This window comes from Coturnix japonica, chromosome 2 (genome assembly GCF_001577835.2).
Source record: "Coturnix japonica isolate 7356 chromosome 2, Coturnix japonica 2.1, whole genome shotgun sequence".
NCBI lineage: Eukaryota > Metazoa > Chordata > Aves > Galliformes > Phasianidae > Coturnix > Coturnix japonica.
The window spans coordinates 116,130,018-116,146,270 of record NC_029517.1 but is presented as its reverse complement, the minus strand read 5'-3'; the positions used below and the strand labels follow the sequence as shown (position 1 = coordinate 116,146,270).

The window sequence follows — 16,253 nt, the reverse complement described above, 5'->3', positions numbered from 1 at the left end:
TGCTATTTTTTAGTCTCTAAATTTCCCAGCAAGTGATGGCTGTTGAAAAATGTGAAAAGAGCAGTAATACTCTTGAAACTATTCCAAGGGCTGGGACAAGCGGGGCAGAGCCCCCCTACTGGAAGAGTGTGCTGGCCAGCCATGAGGTTAAGTCAGGAATAGGCTGATAGCTTCAGCATCTCCCGGGACATGGGAATCCAACATGACATTCATGATTGTTTATCAGCCCAGTTCTTCAGAAAATCTGAATCTGACCAGAGCAAAATGGAATGGGAAAGCCCTATGGCAGTACTGTGTTCCAGATGAAAGAGTGAATATCTGAAAAATGAATCTTAGGTTCTTACTGTCACTTCATCCAGGCCCTAATGTATGACTTGGTTTTCTTCTAGACTTTTTACCTTTCATTTTATTTGATATAAACCTTTCATAGTACTCATGAAGACTCAGTGTTTTGCACAGTTCAAGCCTGTGCCCAAAATGATAAGCTGAACATCAGTATTTTATTGGCTGGCTAATAAAACATGTAGTGCTGTGGTCGTTGGCAGCTGGGCTGCAAGTGACATAAAGCATTAGTCACATGCTACAGTTTTACTCTCCCAATTTTCACTTTCCAAAAGTCTCCAAGTTGCACCATTATAACGAAGTACATCATTACTAGAATCCACTATCATCAGATGCACACAACTAGTGGAATGATTATCAAAGCCAGATTCCCCCAGGCTGAACAATATTAATCAGAAAATGGATAAGAAAAAATAACTGGGGAGTCTTACTGAGTTCCGTTTTTATTTATAATTGCTTTAAGCATCTTCTTCTCTTTCCATGTGTTTATTAAAAGTTTAACTTTTTTTTTTCTTTTTCTTTTTTTTTTTTCTTTTCTTCTAAAAAAGCAAGTGATTATTGGTTATGAGAAATGGGTCACATTTTGCTGGCTTTCTACGACAAGCCCTGCTGTTCTCCTTCACATGACTGGAAGCAGTTCTGTCAGTTGTAACCCAAATGCCAGTAAGTACTGTCAGCTGGTGGAGGGGGATCCTGCCTATCCCTCTGACCCAGGAGTGAGAACAGTCTCCCATCTGAGTTGACAAGAGATGTGCAGAGCTCCAGTGTCTCTGCAAATCTCTGAAGGCACATGGAGTTTATAGGAAATCCCCTGATGGTGGGGTTAAGATGGCCCATTATTAGCCTGCCTTCAGTTCCATGTCTGCCTTAAGTGTTAACTGCAACTGTTTACTCTGGCTGCCTTTCCTTTGCGCAGATTACAGCATTCATATAAAATTCAGTAGTTCTGCATATCCACTGACATACGAACAAAAACCACAGTAAGTTTGTCATCTCTGTTTCCCAGTGAAACTTGAAACTCGTCGACAGTAGGAGTGGGCACAACTCCTGTTTAGAATTACCATCCAAGCTGCACCTTCTTTTTCATGTGTTAGGGCTGCTATTTCCCAAGGCTCTACAGGAGCTGGGAACCCACAGCCACTACACTTCTCCTAGATTCTGCAAAAGGATCAGCAACTCTTCAGTGCAGCACTGCTGCTCATCAGGAAGAAGTGGCACAGGTCTTCTGTGTGCCATTCAGCAGTAGACAAGAAAAGTATAAAGAGAGAAGAAATGGTTTTGCTGCCCCATGAGTATCTTCTTTCAGATTTGATTTCTTGCCCTAGCCTGAATCAAGAAGAAAGGTCCACCCTTCAACAACACTTAAGGAAACCAACAAGTCAGTTTCATAAAAATACTGATAATTTAAAATTATCTTGTTTTAGTTTCAGTGTTTATCCTTTAAAAAAAGAAAAAAAGAAAAAAAGAAAAAAGCAGATACTGCTTTATTTAAACTATTCTGGTGATTTCAAATCTTTTCTAATGCAAACACATGCTGAGCTGGGAGATCTGTCCAGTTTGACCCTGTTCTGCAAACAATTTCAGTGAACAGATGCTTCTGGTAAAAACAATTCATTAAAAAAATTCCCCAAATCTCTAATGTACATCACAGAAAACAGACACTGATCACTTAGTTATAAAAACCTGGCAAGCAATCTTCTTTTGCTTTTTTTCAGAAGCTCCAGCTTCCACAAGCGCTCAGTACTGCAGAAGGCTGTTGTGCACATGCAGATCCACCTCTGAATAACTTCTAAATACTTCTGTCTTTCCTCAGACTTTGTTTACCTTTTCCTTCTGATGCAGCCACAGTGTGTGGCTCCTGGAGGAACCGGAGCATTACGGGTAGTGCAGACCATGCAGAAAATCAATGCCTAAAGCCAGCATTCAGCTTTAGCAATCACTGCATTTGCAGGGCTGTTCATGACATACCTGTGGGGACTTGTGAGAGCGCCAGCTGTACTGGTGACTGTGGAGACTAGCCAGCAAAATATTTTCATCAGTATCCACCTGGCCAAATCGCAGAGTCTCCTGTGTGTCATTACAGATCACAAAATGGCTGAAGACCAACTCCTCTGCCTCGGGGCATTGATTCTGAAAGGAAAAGAATTTGAAAGCCAATAAGCATCAGATTAATTGCAAGACATTTGGCAGCTGTCTGCCCAGCGGTGACTGCTACAACACAGAAATACTTCACGATCTCTTGCCGTTATCTTCGGTCCCACAGTACTCTACCCTCAGCAAATTCAGTGCTCGGTTTGAAAAAATATATGGAAGAACACATTTAACTTCATTTGTCTGTAATGCAAATCTTTAACATTTAAAAATAACATTTCCTAACATGAATAAGATTTCTACAAAATTAATCTTGATGGCAAGTGGTGTGTCACAAAGCGCAGAGAGACACTACAGGTTAATGTGGAGACTATTGATAGATATGAAGAGGTTTCTCTATGTTTGGCAGTTCCTCCATCAGGCCAGGAGCTGCACTGCCTCTTCCCTAGCTGCTGTCTTTCCTTGAGATGTTGCTGTGGGTCTGAAGACTCTCCCTCCAAACATGGCAATGCTTAGAAAAATAAATAAATAGCAGGACTTATGGGGAGAGTATTTGCACAGCTCCACAAGGTTAGTTTGAAGATACACTCATAGTCCGATATATTCAATAGTCCAATATGAAAAATCAAAATGTTTCACAAGTTTTAAAAGTATCTTAGGTTTTACAATAATGTTTCTCCCATCTACCGCATCCTTCCATTCCTCCCTTTCCGTTTTTCATCTGGATGCTTGTCAATCTGTTGAGGCAATCCATGTGGTAGTCATAAAAATTACCAGAGCTACAGGTCTCCCATCCCTGAAGGCACAAAATATAATCCCCTGTACAGGGAAGGTCAAAGTGTGCTGACAATTTGATTTGGAGATCATCTCTCATGTACTTCTGTCCTGGTCACTACTGTGCTGGCATGTCGCACTTACAAGCAACTATAAAGCAACCATAACAACTGCTGTAAGAAAGCAATATTCGGACAGTCTTCATGCAGTCTAATGGATGTAATATAAAGAATTCATCTTCTTGTGCTTTTCATTACCTCTCTTTGACTCATCTCTCCTAGCACACACTTTTGACAATGCTTTATTATTGGTTGGTTCCCTTCCCCCCACAATACAACCCAGCTGTTCTTTCTCATCCTTACTTCCTGTGACGTTTACCCAAACTTATGGGATCTCTGTGGTCAATGAGAGCTGATTCTATTTCCCCCCTTGCCCTCTCAGTGGACCTTTTAAAAAGACATAATGAAGCTAGCACCTCCTCTGTCTACGATCATATGGGTCTCCAGTTCTTTGATAACAATGTGGCTGAAAGCCTGCAGAAATTCAGAGATCAAAATAGAAAGAGAAAAATATTTCCTGATAGGTCCCTGTGGATCCATAGTTATTCATGAAAAACAGTTTGGTACGTTGAAGAGTTTTTCCAAAACGTGAACGTGTAAAGGATGTCTAATTTAACATCCTTGAATGCACACTCAGTGCTGTTACTAGTGTCAGAAGAACCTATTGTGCACATCTATGGACAGGTAGTGATTCCTTTTGTGACCAAATATCCAAACAGTCAGCTGTGAGCATCTGCATGGAAAAATATTCACTCTGGAGTATCTGATCATGAGAATATTCAGATTAAAGCTTTTCTCCAAACCTCAAGAATTCTGCATAAGATCAGGTAACTCCTGTGGAAAAAAATATTAGCAGAGCATATCCCAATTTTTCAAAGCAGTAAAACTCATTACAGGGTTTACATCCGTATCACATGCAGTAGCAGACTGGAGAATGCTAAAGGCTGACATTTACAGTGCCACTTCAGAACACACAGTTTATTTTGGCATTTTCTAGTGGTGGATCTATGTCTTTTTACTGTCAAGCTGCCATACCCACATACCCATAAGTCTACCACAAATATATTTTCCTGTTACAGCTTTGCAAAACGTTCATTTAAAACGGGAGGATTTACCATCCATTGGGCTCAGCATGTTGTTATAGTCAAACCTAGATGCAAACCCCAGGGAATTTAAGAAAATTGCTTTACTCTAATGGATTTTTCTCACTGATTATGCAAAGAAAAAAAGAAATAAGATGACAACATTTCTTTTACCTGAATCTAACTGTGAATCCAGGTTAACACGCACAGTAGGTTCTGGTATTTTTTAAAGTGAATAGGGAATATGTAGTAAGCTTAATGTTCTGTCTTGAGCTTTTGGCACACATAGAACTCCTCACTTGTACTGGGGGCATGTGGTCACACCAGGGATTATTAGTGGATTTGTGTACTTGTTGGTGCTGATGAATGACTGCATCATTAGCCTTAAATGTGACACTTGCTACTGGAATCCAGGGTTTTTAACAGCAACACGTCTCAGAATCAGCAACAGAGATATTTTAAGCTCCATTTTGTAACAATCCCAGAATTTTAACCAAGGAAACAGCAAGATTTGCAGAACAGGGAGCTGCTCTGTGCTAGAAGGCTTAAGAGGCAGCTGATGATGCTTCAAGTCTTGATAGTAACAGCTGACTAAAGGATTAGCAAAGAAACTTGGGGATCCTTTAGCTCAGTGCAACAGCAATGTGTTATGCAGGCTGGGCTGTAGGTAACTCTTATTTTCCTTGTAGTAAATAAGCGAGATTTTCCTCTGGTAGAGTACCACCCATGCTTTTCAGTCCCTATTGCATCCGTCATAGGAAACTGCACCCCAAATTTGCTGCTGAAATCTGGCAGTAGAAACTTCTGGGGTGGGCAGAAAAGGACAAGGAAAATAAAAATCAGAAGAAGAATGGAGTGAAGGAATACTGACTGATAAAAGGGAATGTAAAGAAACCAGACGTAATAAAAATAAACAGAACCGAGCCATTCTCGTGGCAGTGATGGTGAAGGGTGGAATGACGACTCCAGAAGCTGAAAACACCTAAGTCTGAATGAAGGGGGAAAAAAAAAGTAAGAAAAAGCCCTCCCTGAATTAAAACTGCAAATCAAAAGAATCAGCTAAAGATCTCCAGCCTGAATCAGAGATTAGAGTCAGTTCCTAGGGGATAATTTCCTGCCCCTCTTTAGATCATTTTTCAGCTGTTCTTTGCTCTCTGAGAGGCCTGGAAAGCGTCTCTCATTTATTGGGCTTTCAAATATTTTGTGAATTCTATTTGGTGAGAGGAAAAACACCCCCCATAATACGAGTCACCAGGCTTTGCCTGTCTCGGGGCTTTCTGCTCACGTCTCAGCTCACAGCTATTTCAAAGCATTTCTGGATCTGGAAACAAACCATAAAAGCGTAGGCCTCTTTATGTGCACCAAGTTATTTTCTCTATGTGCTTCACAAGCTACCGAAGACTTGCACAAGCACACAAGGTCTCTCTCTGCTGTATTTTCTAGTGTTTTTTAAGGGACACAAGGCCTCCAGCAATTTGTTTTTATCTCAGAGTTCCTCTAAGAGAAAGAACATTCTTCTTCCTGTTGTTTAAACTTTAGCACAACTTCATTCTCATCTACAACTGTACTCTGAAACTACATGCAAATTTTTCTGTACCGGTTTCCTTTGCTCTTTGTGCTTGTGGTGGAAAGACAGGGAAACTCCTGTGATCACAGGTGTCATTTTGATGGATCCCAGCTTGTTAAGAAAACTTATGCAACTGCTAACAGAAAGGTTAAGGACCAAGCAGACCTCAAGGAAAAGAAGTCCTAGTGGTTGAAAGCAGCAGGTTTAAAACAGGAGCTTTTACAACTTCGGAGGGGTTTAGGAAAACATTTACACTGGGAGACCACAAAGGAATAGTTTTTCCTCAGGAATACTCGCTTCAAGCCGTACCTGGGGAGCTGTTTTCTCAGCTGACCCCACAGAGATATCAAAAAGCACTAACACCATAAAACCATTTGTGAAGGCTTAAAGTCCCAAACAAGGGGAGTGAATAAAAAAAACCCAAACAAACCCCACACTGTACGCTGACAGAAAGAAGCATTTTCTATTTCACTTGGTTATTTAAATAATAAAGCCAATCAATAACAATCCTCAATTTCCCCACACAATTGCTTGATTGATAAAACTTGGCTATTGCTTTTGGCATGCATTAGCCTGGTAAGGCTTGTATTTAAACAGAGATTCCACATTAGACAGTGAAGTATATCAAAAGGGGAAATCATTTTTAAAAAGTGCTAATCCTCTCAGATTTTCAGCATGTGACTTAGAAGTATAAGTGAGTTTAATGCCTGGTGTTTTTTAGGCTTAATCTACTTTCAAAATATTCATTACTTAAAGAAAAATTAGTCCATATCTACTAAAAAAGACACTGACAGAGGCTTCTGTTAATCTCGAGCTATTGACCTAGAGGTGCAGGGCCAAATTGTTTCATGCTTCATCTGCCTGTCCACTGACTACAGCATCACTTGTTTCTGATATTAATCCAGTAAAAAAAATATGCGGAGAATTCAAATAACCCTTCCTGCTGATTAAAATCCTGTTTCTAGTTGGCAGCACTTGTATCGTATTTTGTGCGAACAGCAGACATGAAACTATGCTTATCGTTGCAAAATTCATTCCTTCCCTGTGCAGTGCTCCCCTCTGCACCGACCTGGAGGCAGAGCCGCATACAAAACATCTTGGTAACAATTAATTTAATAAGCCATTTTGAACCCACTTGTGTGTTAACTGTTCCCTAATTTCAAAGCGGTGCGAGTTTTTAATCTCAAATACTCAGGGCTCAATACCCACCACATCAGAACATGGTGGCAAGTACCCTTGACATGAGAGGAAACGAGAAAATTACAGCAACAATTACAGAAGTATATCCTCCTGTGGCTCATGTTAACATTGCCAAATCCGTGTATAAATCAGTACCAACTATTCATAGAATGTACCTGTCAGCAATATACTATGCGACATATGGCTCTACTTAATCAAATATACAATTCCATTTTTTCAACTCTGAATATTCCTTCAAGGCACAGAGTAGTCAGTCACTCATTCACACTGTGATGTGGTTTAAAACATTTAAATATTTATGCACCATATTTTATTTATATGTATAACTATGTCTCAGAGACCCTTTTTTTCCCCATCCAAAGAGGAAACTGACCTTTCTGAAGGCCATTTTGCAGTAGTTGCCACACATGTCTTAGATGAGGGACTAGTTCTAAGTCAGATATATTTTGGCTTTAAATAGCCTACCAAGGACTCTTTTCTACTTTCTATGTTTGTTTTTTATTAAAAGCATTGTTCAAAATATGACAAAAAACAGAAATTGGAGCTACAAAGATTTTTGTTCACATTGATATTTGAGCCAGCTGTAAAGATTTAAATCACACTAGATCTTGTTTTATGAATGTCCTTTTGCAACAAGAAAACCATGGAATGCCCTTAAAAAGAATTTTTTGATATAAAACAGATGTTTTATCCTTTTTTGGAGGCTTTGTTATTGTAGTGCCATGATAGGTAATTAATTCCCAGGCTCCACATAGGTCTTCAAGCAGATGAAGAGAATGATTTGATTTCAAGGCTATAGTGAAATAAGGGAATTACAGGCCTTCGAGGGGTCATTGCAGAAGCAAGGTTCTTTACGCTGGGACTGGCTTCAGCCATTAATGCTGTTTGTAGAGAATGTAACGTGAAACTAGTGCTGAACTTCAGTACGGATAGAAGTAGTAGCTGGAAACAATATGCTCTACCACTTAAAGTGAGCTGTGCTTACATATCATGCACCACTCACCTTTTCATACATTAACAGAAGGTTACACATTTCAAGACCAAGATTCTGTTTAGTTTGATACAAATCCATGTAATTTCACCAAAACTCAAGCTGTCCAGGCTACATTTAGCAATCAGCACCGACTAATTTTCACTGCTACCATGAAACACTTTGAGTATAAACTAAAGATTTTATATCTCGGACTTCTTCAAATGAATTTAATTGGTTTCCCCATTTGCAATTAAATCAATCACCTTTGCTAATATATATCTCTACATATTTTTGCGCTATTGGATTTGCATACCTGCTGCCAAGCTTGAATTGCTGTATTTAGAGAGTGAATTGCATATTGGCCAAAAAGGATCAAAATGGGGTCCACCATTATTGTGCAGTCCAACAGCCTTCCTCCTGTGCCACCGGAAATAGCAATCTGCCCCCAGATTTTGAAAGGCTTCACAACACTCTGCATAGTCACATTTCGGCACTCCAGAAGTTTACAGTCAGCTTGCGTGGAAAACTGGAGCTCCTGGAACACTGACTCATCACTCCACTGACGAAGATAAACATGGGGCTCATCAAAGGAAATTATCATGTATTCTAGTTCAGATGGCATATTCTTATCAGATAAAAACGGCTGAAGAAACTTTGGTGGTGCTGAAAGGCAAAAGAACAAACAAGACTTTAGTAGAACATCAGTACTGCCATATCATGTATGGTTTTGCAAATTATTTTTAACGGTGTGTACTTATGATGAAAACAAGTGAAGAGTGCAAGCATTTCTGAAATCTGAAACTAATCCTGTTCACACCATTTATTAGACTTTAAATAGTACTACAACAAATCGTAGCTGTGAAAAAATGGAATTGTAAATTAAAATTGTCTCATGCAAGAGATCCGCCAGCCAAACTCTTTTACCTGCAAACCACACAATACATTGATTTGCACCTATTCAGAGCAAAGATAACATTAGCTATGGCAGATGCACATGAAGTTCCACATATAGCTCATTATAAATACAATAAAAATCGGCAATATAATATTTGTTGCAATGTGATTGTGCAGGCTAACTAACAGGCTCCACAGTGAAAAATATCTTCACAGCAGTAATAGAGTAATTCGGAGCACAAACATATTGAGATGCAGCATATTAACTCATAATACTGAAAGTTAAACAAAAGTGCCCTGAGACCAAAGTATGAGAAATATATCATTAGAAAGATTTCACTGTGTTCACTGAAGTCTCAGTCCGGCAAAGTGCTGAGCGTTGTGGCAGCAGACACTGCAAAGCACGTACAGTGCTTTGTAACATTAAGTGTGCAAGTATTTCCATTGATGCTATTATTTATATTGCTAGAACAACTCATATGCTTAAAATTAGCATATGCTCAAACGCTCTACAGATTTGGAACCAAAACACTCATCACTTTCCAGGATCAAGCCCAATTATACTATAAAAGTGTAATGGATACAATAAGTGTTGTGCTCCCTTCGTGTATAACACAGCATAGCAGAGCCTCAAATCTCAAGGTCTTTAGGTGCTATAACAACAGCAACAGCAGCATCAGCATAAATTCAGTTGCTGTTGAAAAAAAAAAAAAAAAAAAAAAAAAAAAAAAAAAAAAAAGAAGAAACAGCTGGGTTTGATTTTAATCCGATTTTTTGCTTTTTCCAGCATATGCAATTTTAAAGATTGGACATCTGGAAACAGAGTGTAACAGTGAGGAAGATTATGTACTGATAGAGGTAGCTGATAGACAAGTAATTACTTGCTAGATGTTGAGTGTCAGGCTTGGTATGATTTGATAATGGTTCTTGCAAAAAAACAAAAATTATTCCTGCACAAAGTCCTGTCAAAATTATCTAAGATATTTGCTCATCTTCCATGGAAAGCATTCCTGGCATTTGAAAATCGGACAACAATCTAAAGAGCTCTTGGAATGTATCTGCCATTAATGCAATGACAGAGAGCACTGAACAAAAACAGATGTAGCTCCAAAAGTGATCGTAATTGAAATAACAGTTAAATCTGCAGTTCTCAGAGCTCTTCCAAGGAATTCTTACTAAGGGGGTTGCAAAGTCTTCAGTTATTTTAATAGTACTGTTAATATACTGGAAAATTTAGAAGATCAAATTCATCCACTAAGATGGCTCAAAAATGAAGTGGCACCTGCTGCTACTAATCAGACTAAGAAAACTGGACTGCTTCTACAGTTACCCATTCCTGAGGGAGGAAGGGGGCTGACCAGCCAGCCGCACTGCTTATGACATGTATTTGCTCAGTGCACAGAACAGAAATCAAGAGTTTTACCCTGAAGTCCGGTAGCTGTTGGTGACTTATTTCAAGAATGGGAAATGGGGCAACAGAGAGCAAATTGACAATTAAGCAGTAAATATGAACTATATGCTTTCATTATTCTGCATGAAGGAGTACATACCTGTGCCTAGTTGATCAAGATGATGGCAGAGGTGGACTTCCAAGAAAGAAAACTGGACCAACACACTAAGTGATGGCACAAACCAAGGAGTAAAACAGGAGTCAACTCTGGTACAGGCAGCTAATGCTGTAGGAGTTACAAGCTGATCGCATGCACTTTGTGAGCCAGATTCACTTTCCGAGCTGTGGAAGGCAGATAACAAAGAGGTATTTCAGCAGATGCAGGATTTGATCACTTTACAGTAGGACTTGCACATGCGTCATGCTGGTTTTCTGACATAGCCAATGTCATCATTCTGTTTCATAATTAACTACTACTGTCAGTTTATGTATTTATTTTTCCCTAGCAGATCATGGTAAGCAAGACCGCAATCCAACAGCGCTTCCTACATCACAGCAAACTTCCAATTTACTGGCTTAACACATGGATCACTGAAATGAAGCATATTTATAGAAAAGAGAAATAAAATAAGTTTAACAAAGTATAATACCATTATTAGTGCTATGAAAATGATCTTAAAGTTGATCTGGCCAAGATAACAATTTTTTACATTTGATTTTAAGGAAACCTACTCACAGCCTCATAACAATCTTTATGTTTAAGCCCTTTCCCTGTAAACTTTCTTCCCATTATCCTTCTACAGTCATCATTTAAAAAGAATCTCTGACTGTTATATGCTCATCCCAGAGCCTTTTACTAACACCTATTACAACATATTTACTATACATTTAAATGCCATCTTATTGATTTTTTTTTCCTTGTAGTGTTCCTGACCCCATGAATATTTCCAAGCATTATCTTTCAGCCCCTTGAGGAACTAAAACTACATTACAATTCTACAGGTTGCTAAGACACCACTGAAGTACAAATAAACTTTCTAATTTAAGCCAAATCCATCCTTAATGTTTCTCATTCCCATTCCCTATGCAGTTTAGCATTGGAGTTTTCATTTAAAAGCACAGACTTGATTTAAAACCTGAAAATAAAATAAATTGAACAAAGGATTAACTAAGGCCTGTTTATTATTTTTTTTCAGAAAATAATTAGCTTTTATAATGCACCATGAATAGATTACCATTAACATATTAAAGATATTATAAATTCAGAGGGCAGTTTTCAAATCAACACGTTTTATGGTTTTAGGACCAAATTATTCATAATTCCTTTGTGTCTGCAATATCATTCATAAATATGTGGGGACTCAAAACGCTCATCTGTAAATAGGTGGAAATCCATGGGTAAGTTGGTCAGTACTTATTTTGTGTTACAATAATTAGCTTGTATGGTTTTTAACATCATAAATGAGATTCAACACAGCATTATATTTGTGTACATAACACATATAGCAGTAAACTCAAATAAAGATCAGCTATTTATCAAAGCATCATGACAGGACATAAATTATGGCCAAAGTCGCAGAATGCTTTGGGTTGGAAGCGATGTAAAAGACCATCTCACACCGACTCTCCTGCCCAAAGCCCCATCCAGCCTAATCTTGAGGAGTTCTGGAGATGGGGCACCTGCAGCTTCTCTGGTGTGGGTGAACTATGGTAGAAGCACTAATATTGTAAAGGCAGATCTGATCATGCAGTCAAAATACATGCCTCAAATGATATAACAACAAAGACAATCTCACATTCTCATGGCTGTTGTAGAGCTACAAAATGCACTGTGGACAGTCCATCATTTTTCAGTTGGGAAAAAAAGATGTGTTGCATTTGGCACAGCATGCTGTAGGAGGGGTGCACTAAAGTAGAGGAAATTCTAAATAAAACGGACCTGGCTTTAATAACATCATTTTATTTTTATTATCCTTAAGCATCACAATTTAAAAAATGGAAAATAGCTGTGTTTAAAGTCATGAGATATTATAAAGTATGGTAATTTTACATCACGCAAAGCAGTTCAAGCTAACTCTATGGCAACTGGGAACAATGACTTAACAGTGACTTGCTATATTCTTGCTGTTTTAAGAGTGCAGTTTTTAAACCAAAACTGTCATTTGTGATGAAACCACAACATGGGAAAATATCCACTGTGAAGAAGAAGGGAAGGAGATTATACAAATGTATAGAACATTTTGTAACATAACCCACTTACACAAAGAATGATAAACTATTCTCAGCCAAACTGGGAAGTGGCTTTAGCATCTCAACAACCAAACAGAGCCTTAAATATAAGCCATTATGATTATAACTTGCTAGCTCTGCAAAATGGCAACACAATCTATAAAAACAATTTATTCCATGATAATTTCCTTTTAATTCTCTATTTTAAGGATTTCCATGAATCATCATTTATGCCATAATTGATTCTTTCCATAGACACTACACTAAATCCCAAGGGGGATGGTAGATTATTTCACTTATGTTTTCAAATGTATTCAGTCACTGAATAAGCATTCATGAATGTTCATTTAACTCTTTTTCATTCATTGAATAATGAATGGTCTACCATATTCTTAAAAATAAACAACACATACATATATATTACATCCTTAGCCACATAGCTCCTTGATTTTTATACTTCTAATTACTTCCTGATCAATCTGAGAAAGAGCTTGCATACCACAGCGTTTGCATCACGACATTGTTGCACATTCCCATATTCATTGTGGTTGATATTTCTTAGGCTGTCAGCTACTATTCAACATATCAGTTGGATTCACATCTTCTCACAAACCTTATTTTCCTGTCACGCAAGCCACATAAATTTCATATTTTATGACTGATGTTAGGAACCAGCAATGAAGTACTTAAAACACAAGGCTCTGCTCTCGAGTAGTAATAATTAGCATATCATAAAGGTTAAAACAAAAAAATCCTGCAGAATTTGAGGGAAAAATATTGTCATTGTGCAGCAGCTGTGTGCATATGGCAGATGTTAGGGTCTGACCCAAAATTGAGGATCAAACTAACAAAATAAACTTCAACAACGACTAAGCATTTTTATACTTCATTAATAGCAATTAAATTTGCTAATCAGTCATACAGCTGTAGCATGTAATTAACATCAAATCATCATGAGTACACAGGCAAGCTGAGATTCAACTTCTATACAGACTTTGCTTCTTGCTCGCAGTTGCAGACCTCTCTGCCCTGAAGCTTCCTGGTCTAACAGTTGGCACTTTGTGGCTGTTCTCACAAGTATATAAGATCTCATATTAAACATACTTGCTTGCTTTAGGAAGAAGCCTAACACTGGACGTATACTGTGGCACGGGGCAGTCTCTCTCAAAAAGAAAAAGGTTAGGGATTTTTTTTTGTGAAGTTGAATAAATTGATAATTTGATAAATTGATAAATTTTAGGATTCTTGATCACAAGAAAATATTCATCCAAGTAGCAATATGTTCATATAATGAAGACAGAGCCATAGCTTCAGCAGAGCTGCTGCCAACATGGACTTCTTATCCTTCTAGGGGTCTAGAAAGACTGGCCTCCTTTTGCAAGTCTGTGATATATAAACTATCTCACAACCCATATTTCTCTTCACTGGACTTGGTTCTTTGAGGCTTAACTCTTCCATTCCTTTGTTTAGCTGTAACTTCATGTATTTCAGTGGTTGTGAATGGTCTCGAAACATCCAGGTCAGTGATGTGAAACTGGAGTTATTGACTCTAGTGTGCCTCTAACACCATGGGTCAAAATCTCATCTCTGAGAAACAATTGCTCTTTTCCTCACTCGTTAAGTTACTCTGAGAAGGCTCACTTAGATTCATCAGGATTACTTCTTACATCAGTCCATCCTTAAGGAAGCCTGCAGTGCAGCCCTGTTTGAAGTTCATATATTGAGAGATTGAATTTCTATCCAAAACTGCTGCTGAAGCTGTGCATACAACCTTTTCACTTTTTCTGACTGAAACTTGCTTCATGCTTGCTTCATGCATCCCTCAGGTTCCTGGCTTCCAAAAGCAGTTCATCTGATCCATATGAATCCTTAGATTCCTAGTCTACTGTTAGTATATTTAGCTGTTAGCATGTTTATAATCATCAGATGACTATAAATTCATCAGGCCACCAAAAATGCCCAAGCTAGTGACTGCTGTGTCTGTACATGTGCCTAAGGAGCTGGTATTTCAAGGCACCTTCCCACAAATTCCCTCTTTCTGCTTATTGACATTCAAATGCTTCATTTGGTGTGCCTAATGCTTTTTTCAGCCTTCTTACCTTCCTGCTTTCCCTATTCAGTGAGCTGCTTTTGCTTCAGTTTAAATCCTGTTCTGTCAAATGTGGTTTATGCTTAAGTTCTTTGTGCACACACAGAGTCTGGAGCACATAGAGCTTCTAGTGTCACTGATGTGGAAAGAGAAATTGTCCCCCTGGGAGCCCTAGTACTTCAAGGTCATTCAGTATTTTTACTCAATTTTATCGCGAAACTCAGATAGCACTGAGGATGTTCACTATTCTGCAGCAGGCCTGCAGCCGCCCCGTTGAAAACTCCCTTCTGAGTTTAGGCCTTCTGGGCAGGTGAGTTCATATTGTGCTCTAAAATGTTACTGATGGTAATCACACTCTAAACTGCTGTTGTAATTTTTATATATATATATATATTTATGTATGTATTTCATTTGAACCCAATAACCTTTCTTAATAATTACTACTTATTAGCTTATCACAGCTCCCTGAATAGAACATCACACAGGTAATAGGGTGACGAACCCTATTTGGGCAGAAAACAATAAGCATGATTACAGTGTCAAATGCCCCGGTGAAAAAAAATCTTCTAAATTTCACTACTTAATTTTCAGTTCCCACTGAGTTCAAATTTCTGTGGTGTTAAGCTGACCAGGAAGGCAATTTTGCCAAGGTCCCACATTCAGAGGAATTAACCTTGTCTAAAACACTTAACTTCTCAATGATGAAAATGCATTCTTTCACAATTAACATCAAGAAATCATTTCAAACCTGATACTATTAACAGAAACCAGATGTTTAATTTTCTTCATCGATTTTGTTAGCAATATTAGTATTTCTTGATTTCTCTGCATTCTCTAGCTTCACATACATGTATATGAACACAACACATGCACTCAAGCACGTGTCCATACACAGACAACAGCAACTGGCAAATACCAATGATTCAAAAAGGTCAGTCTGGGATTTCCACTCTGACTACCCATGTTAAGAAGGTCTTTAACAGCAATTCCACTGCCTTTTATGAAGGACCTTGTACTCATTTATTCTAACTTTACTTATTAATCAAAAAAGAATGAATGCAAATAGTGAATTGCTGTCACTGTATGCTCCCAAAACCTCCAGCTGTAAATATAATGAAATATCAATCCCCAGAGTTTTAAAACTCTGATTATTTTTTTTTTTCTGTTAGCACAGGCAGCAAGCTGCGTAAATAAACATGTAAGTAAAAATGTACTCTTGAAGTACTACGATTTTGTTTCAAAAATATATGTAATAGAAACGTGACTTGTCTTAGTCATTGGCTTGCACTGAGGACATTAAAGTTTACACATGGAAGTGTGTACAGACGATGATCATTACTATGTTACATAGTGGACTGTGGCTCAGTCTCCCTCTGTTAATTACCTGAAATGATAATGCTTTTAGACTGTTTATAAATCTAAGAGAGAGCTCTTTTAATATGTACTGCCTGCCACGTGTGAAGGCAAACTATGGTTTGAAGCTCTTTTAAGAGTCGCTCAAATATGTAAGCATATATGCTTCTCTCCCAAACCCCTTTATGAAGATCTCCTCAGAATGCAGTG

At 38.2% G+C, this 16,253-nt stretch overlaps 1 protein-coding gene across 6 annotated transcripts in view; it reads right to left on the bottom strand.

The window, feature by feature from the left end:
• Positions 1–16,253, bottom strand: part of VPS13B (vacuolar protein sorting 13 homolog B) — a 391,004-nt gene that overhangs the window by 46,148 nt on the left and 328,603 nt on the right. For all 6 annotated transcript variants that reach the window (XM_015856029.2, XM_015856025.2, XM_015856028.2 and 3 more), the window contains exons 41-43: positions 10,533–10,714; positions 8,402–8,751; positions 2,311–2,472 (exon numbers count right to left, since the gene is read on the bottom strand). In XM_015856029.2, the coding sequence (XP_015711515.1) occupies positions 2,311–2,472; positions 8,402–8,751; positions 10,533–10,714 (694 nt within the window). The remainder of the gene's footprint in view (positions 1–2,310; positions 2,473–8,401; positions 8,752–10,532; positions 10,715–16,253) is intronic.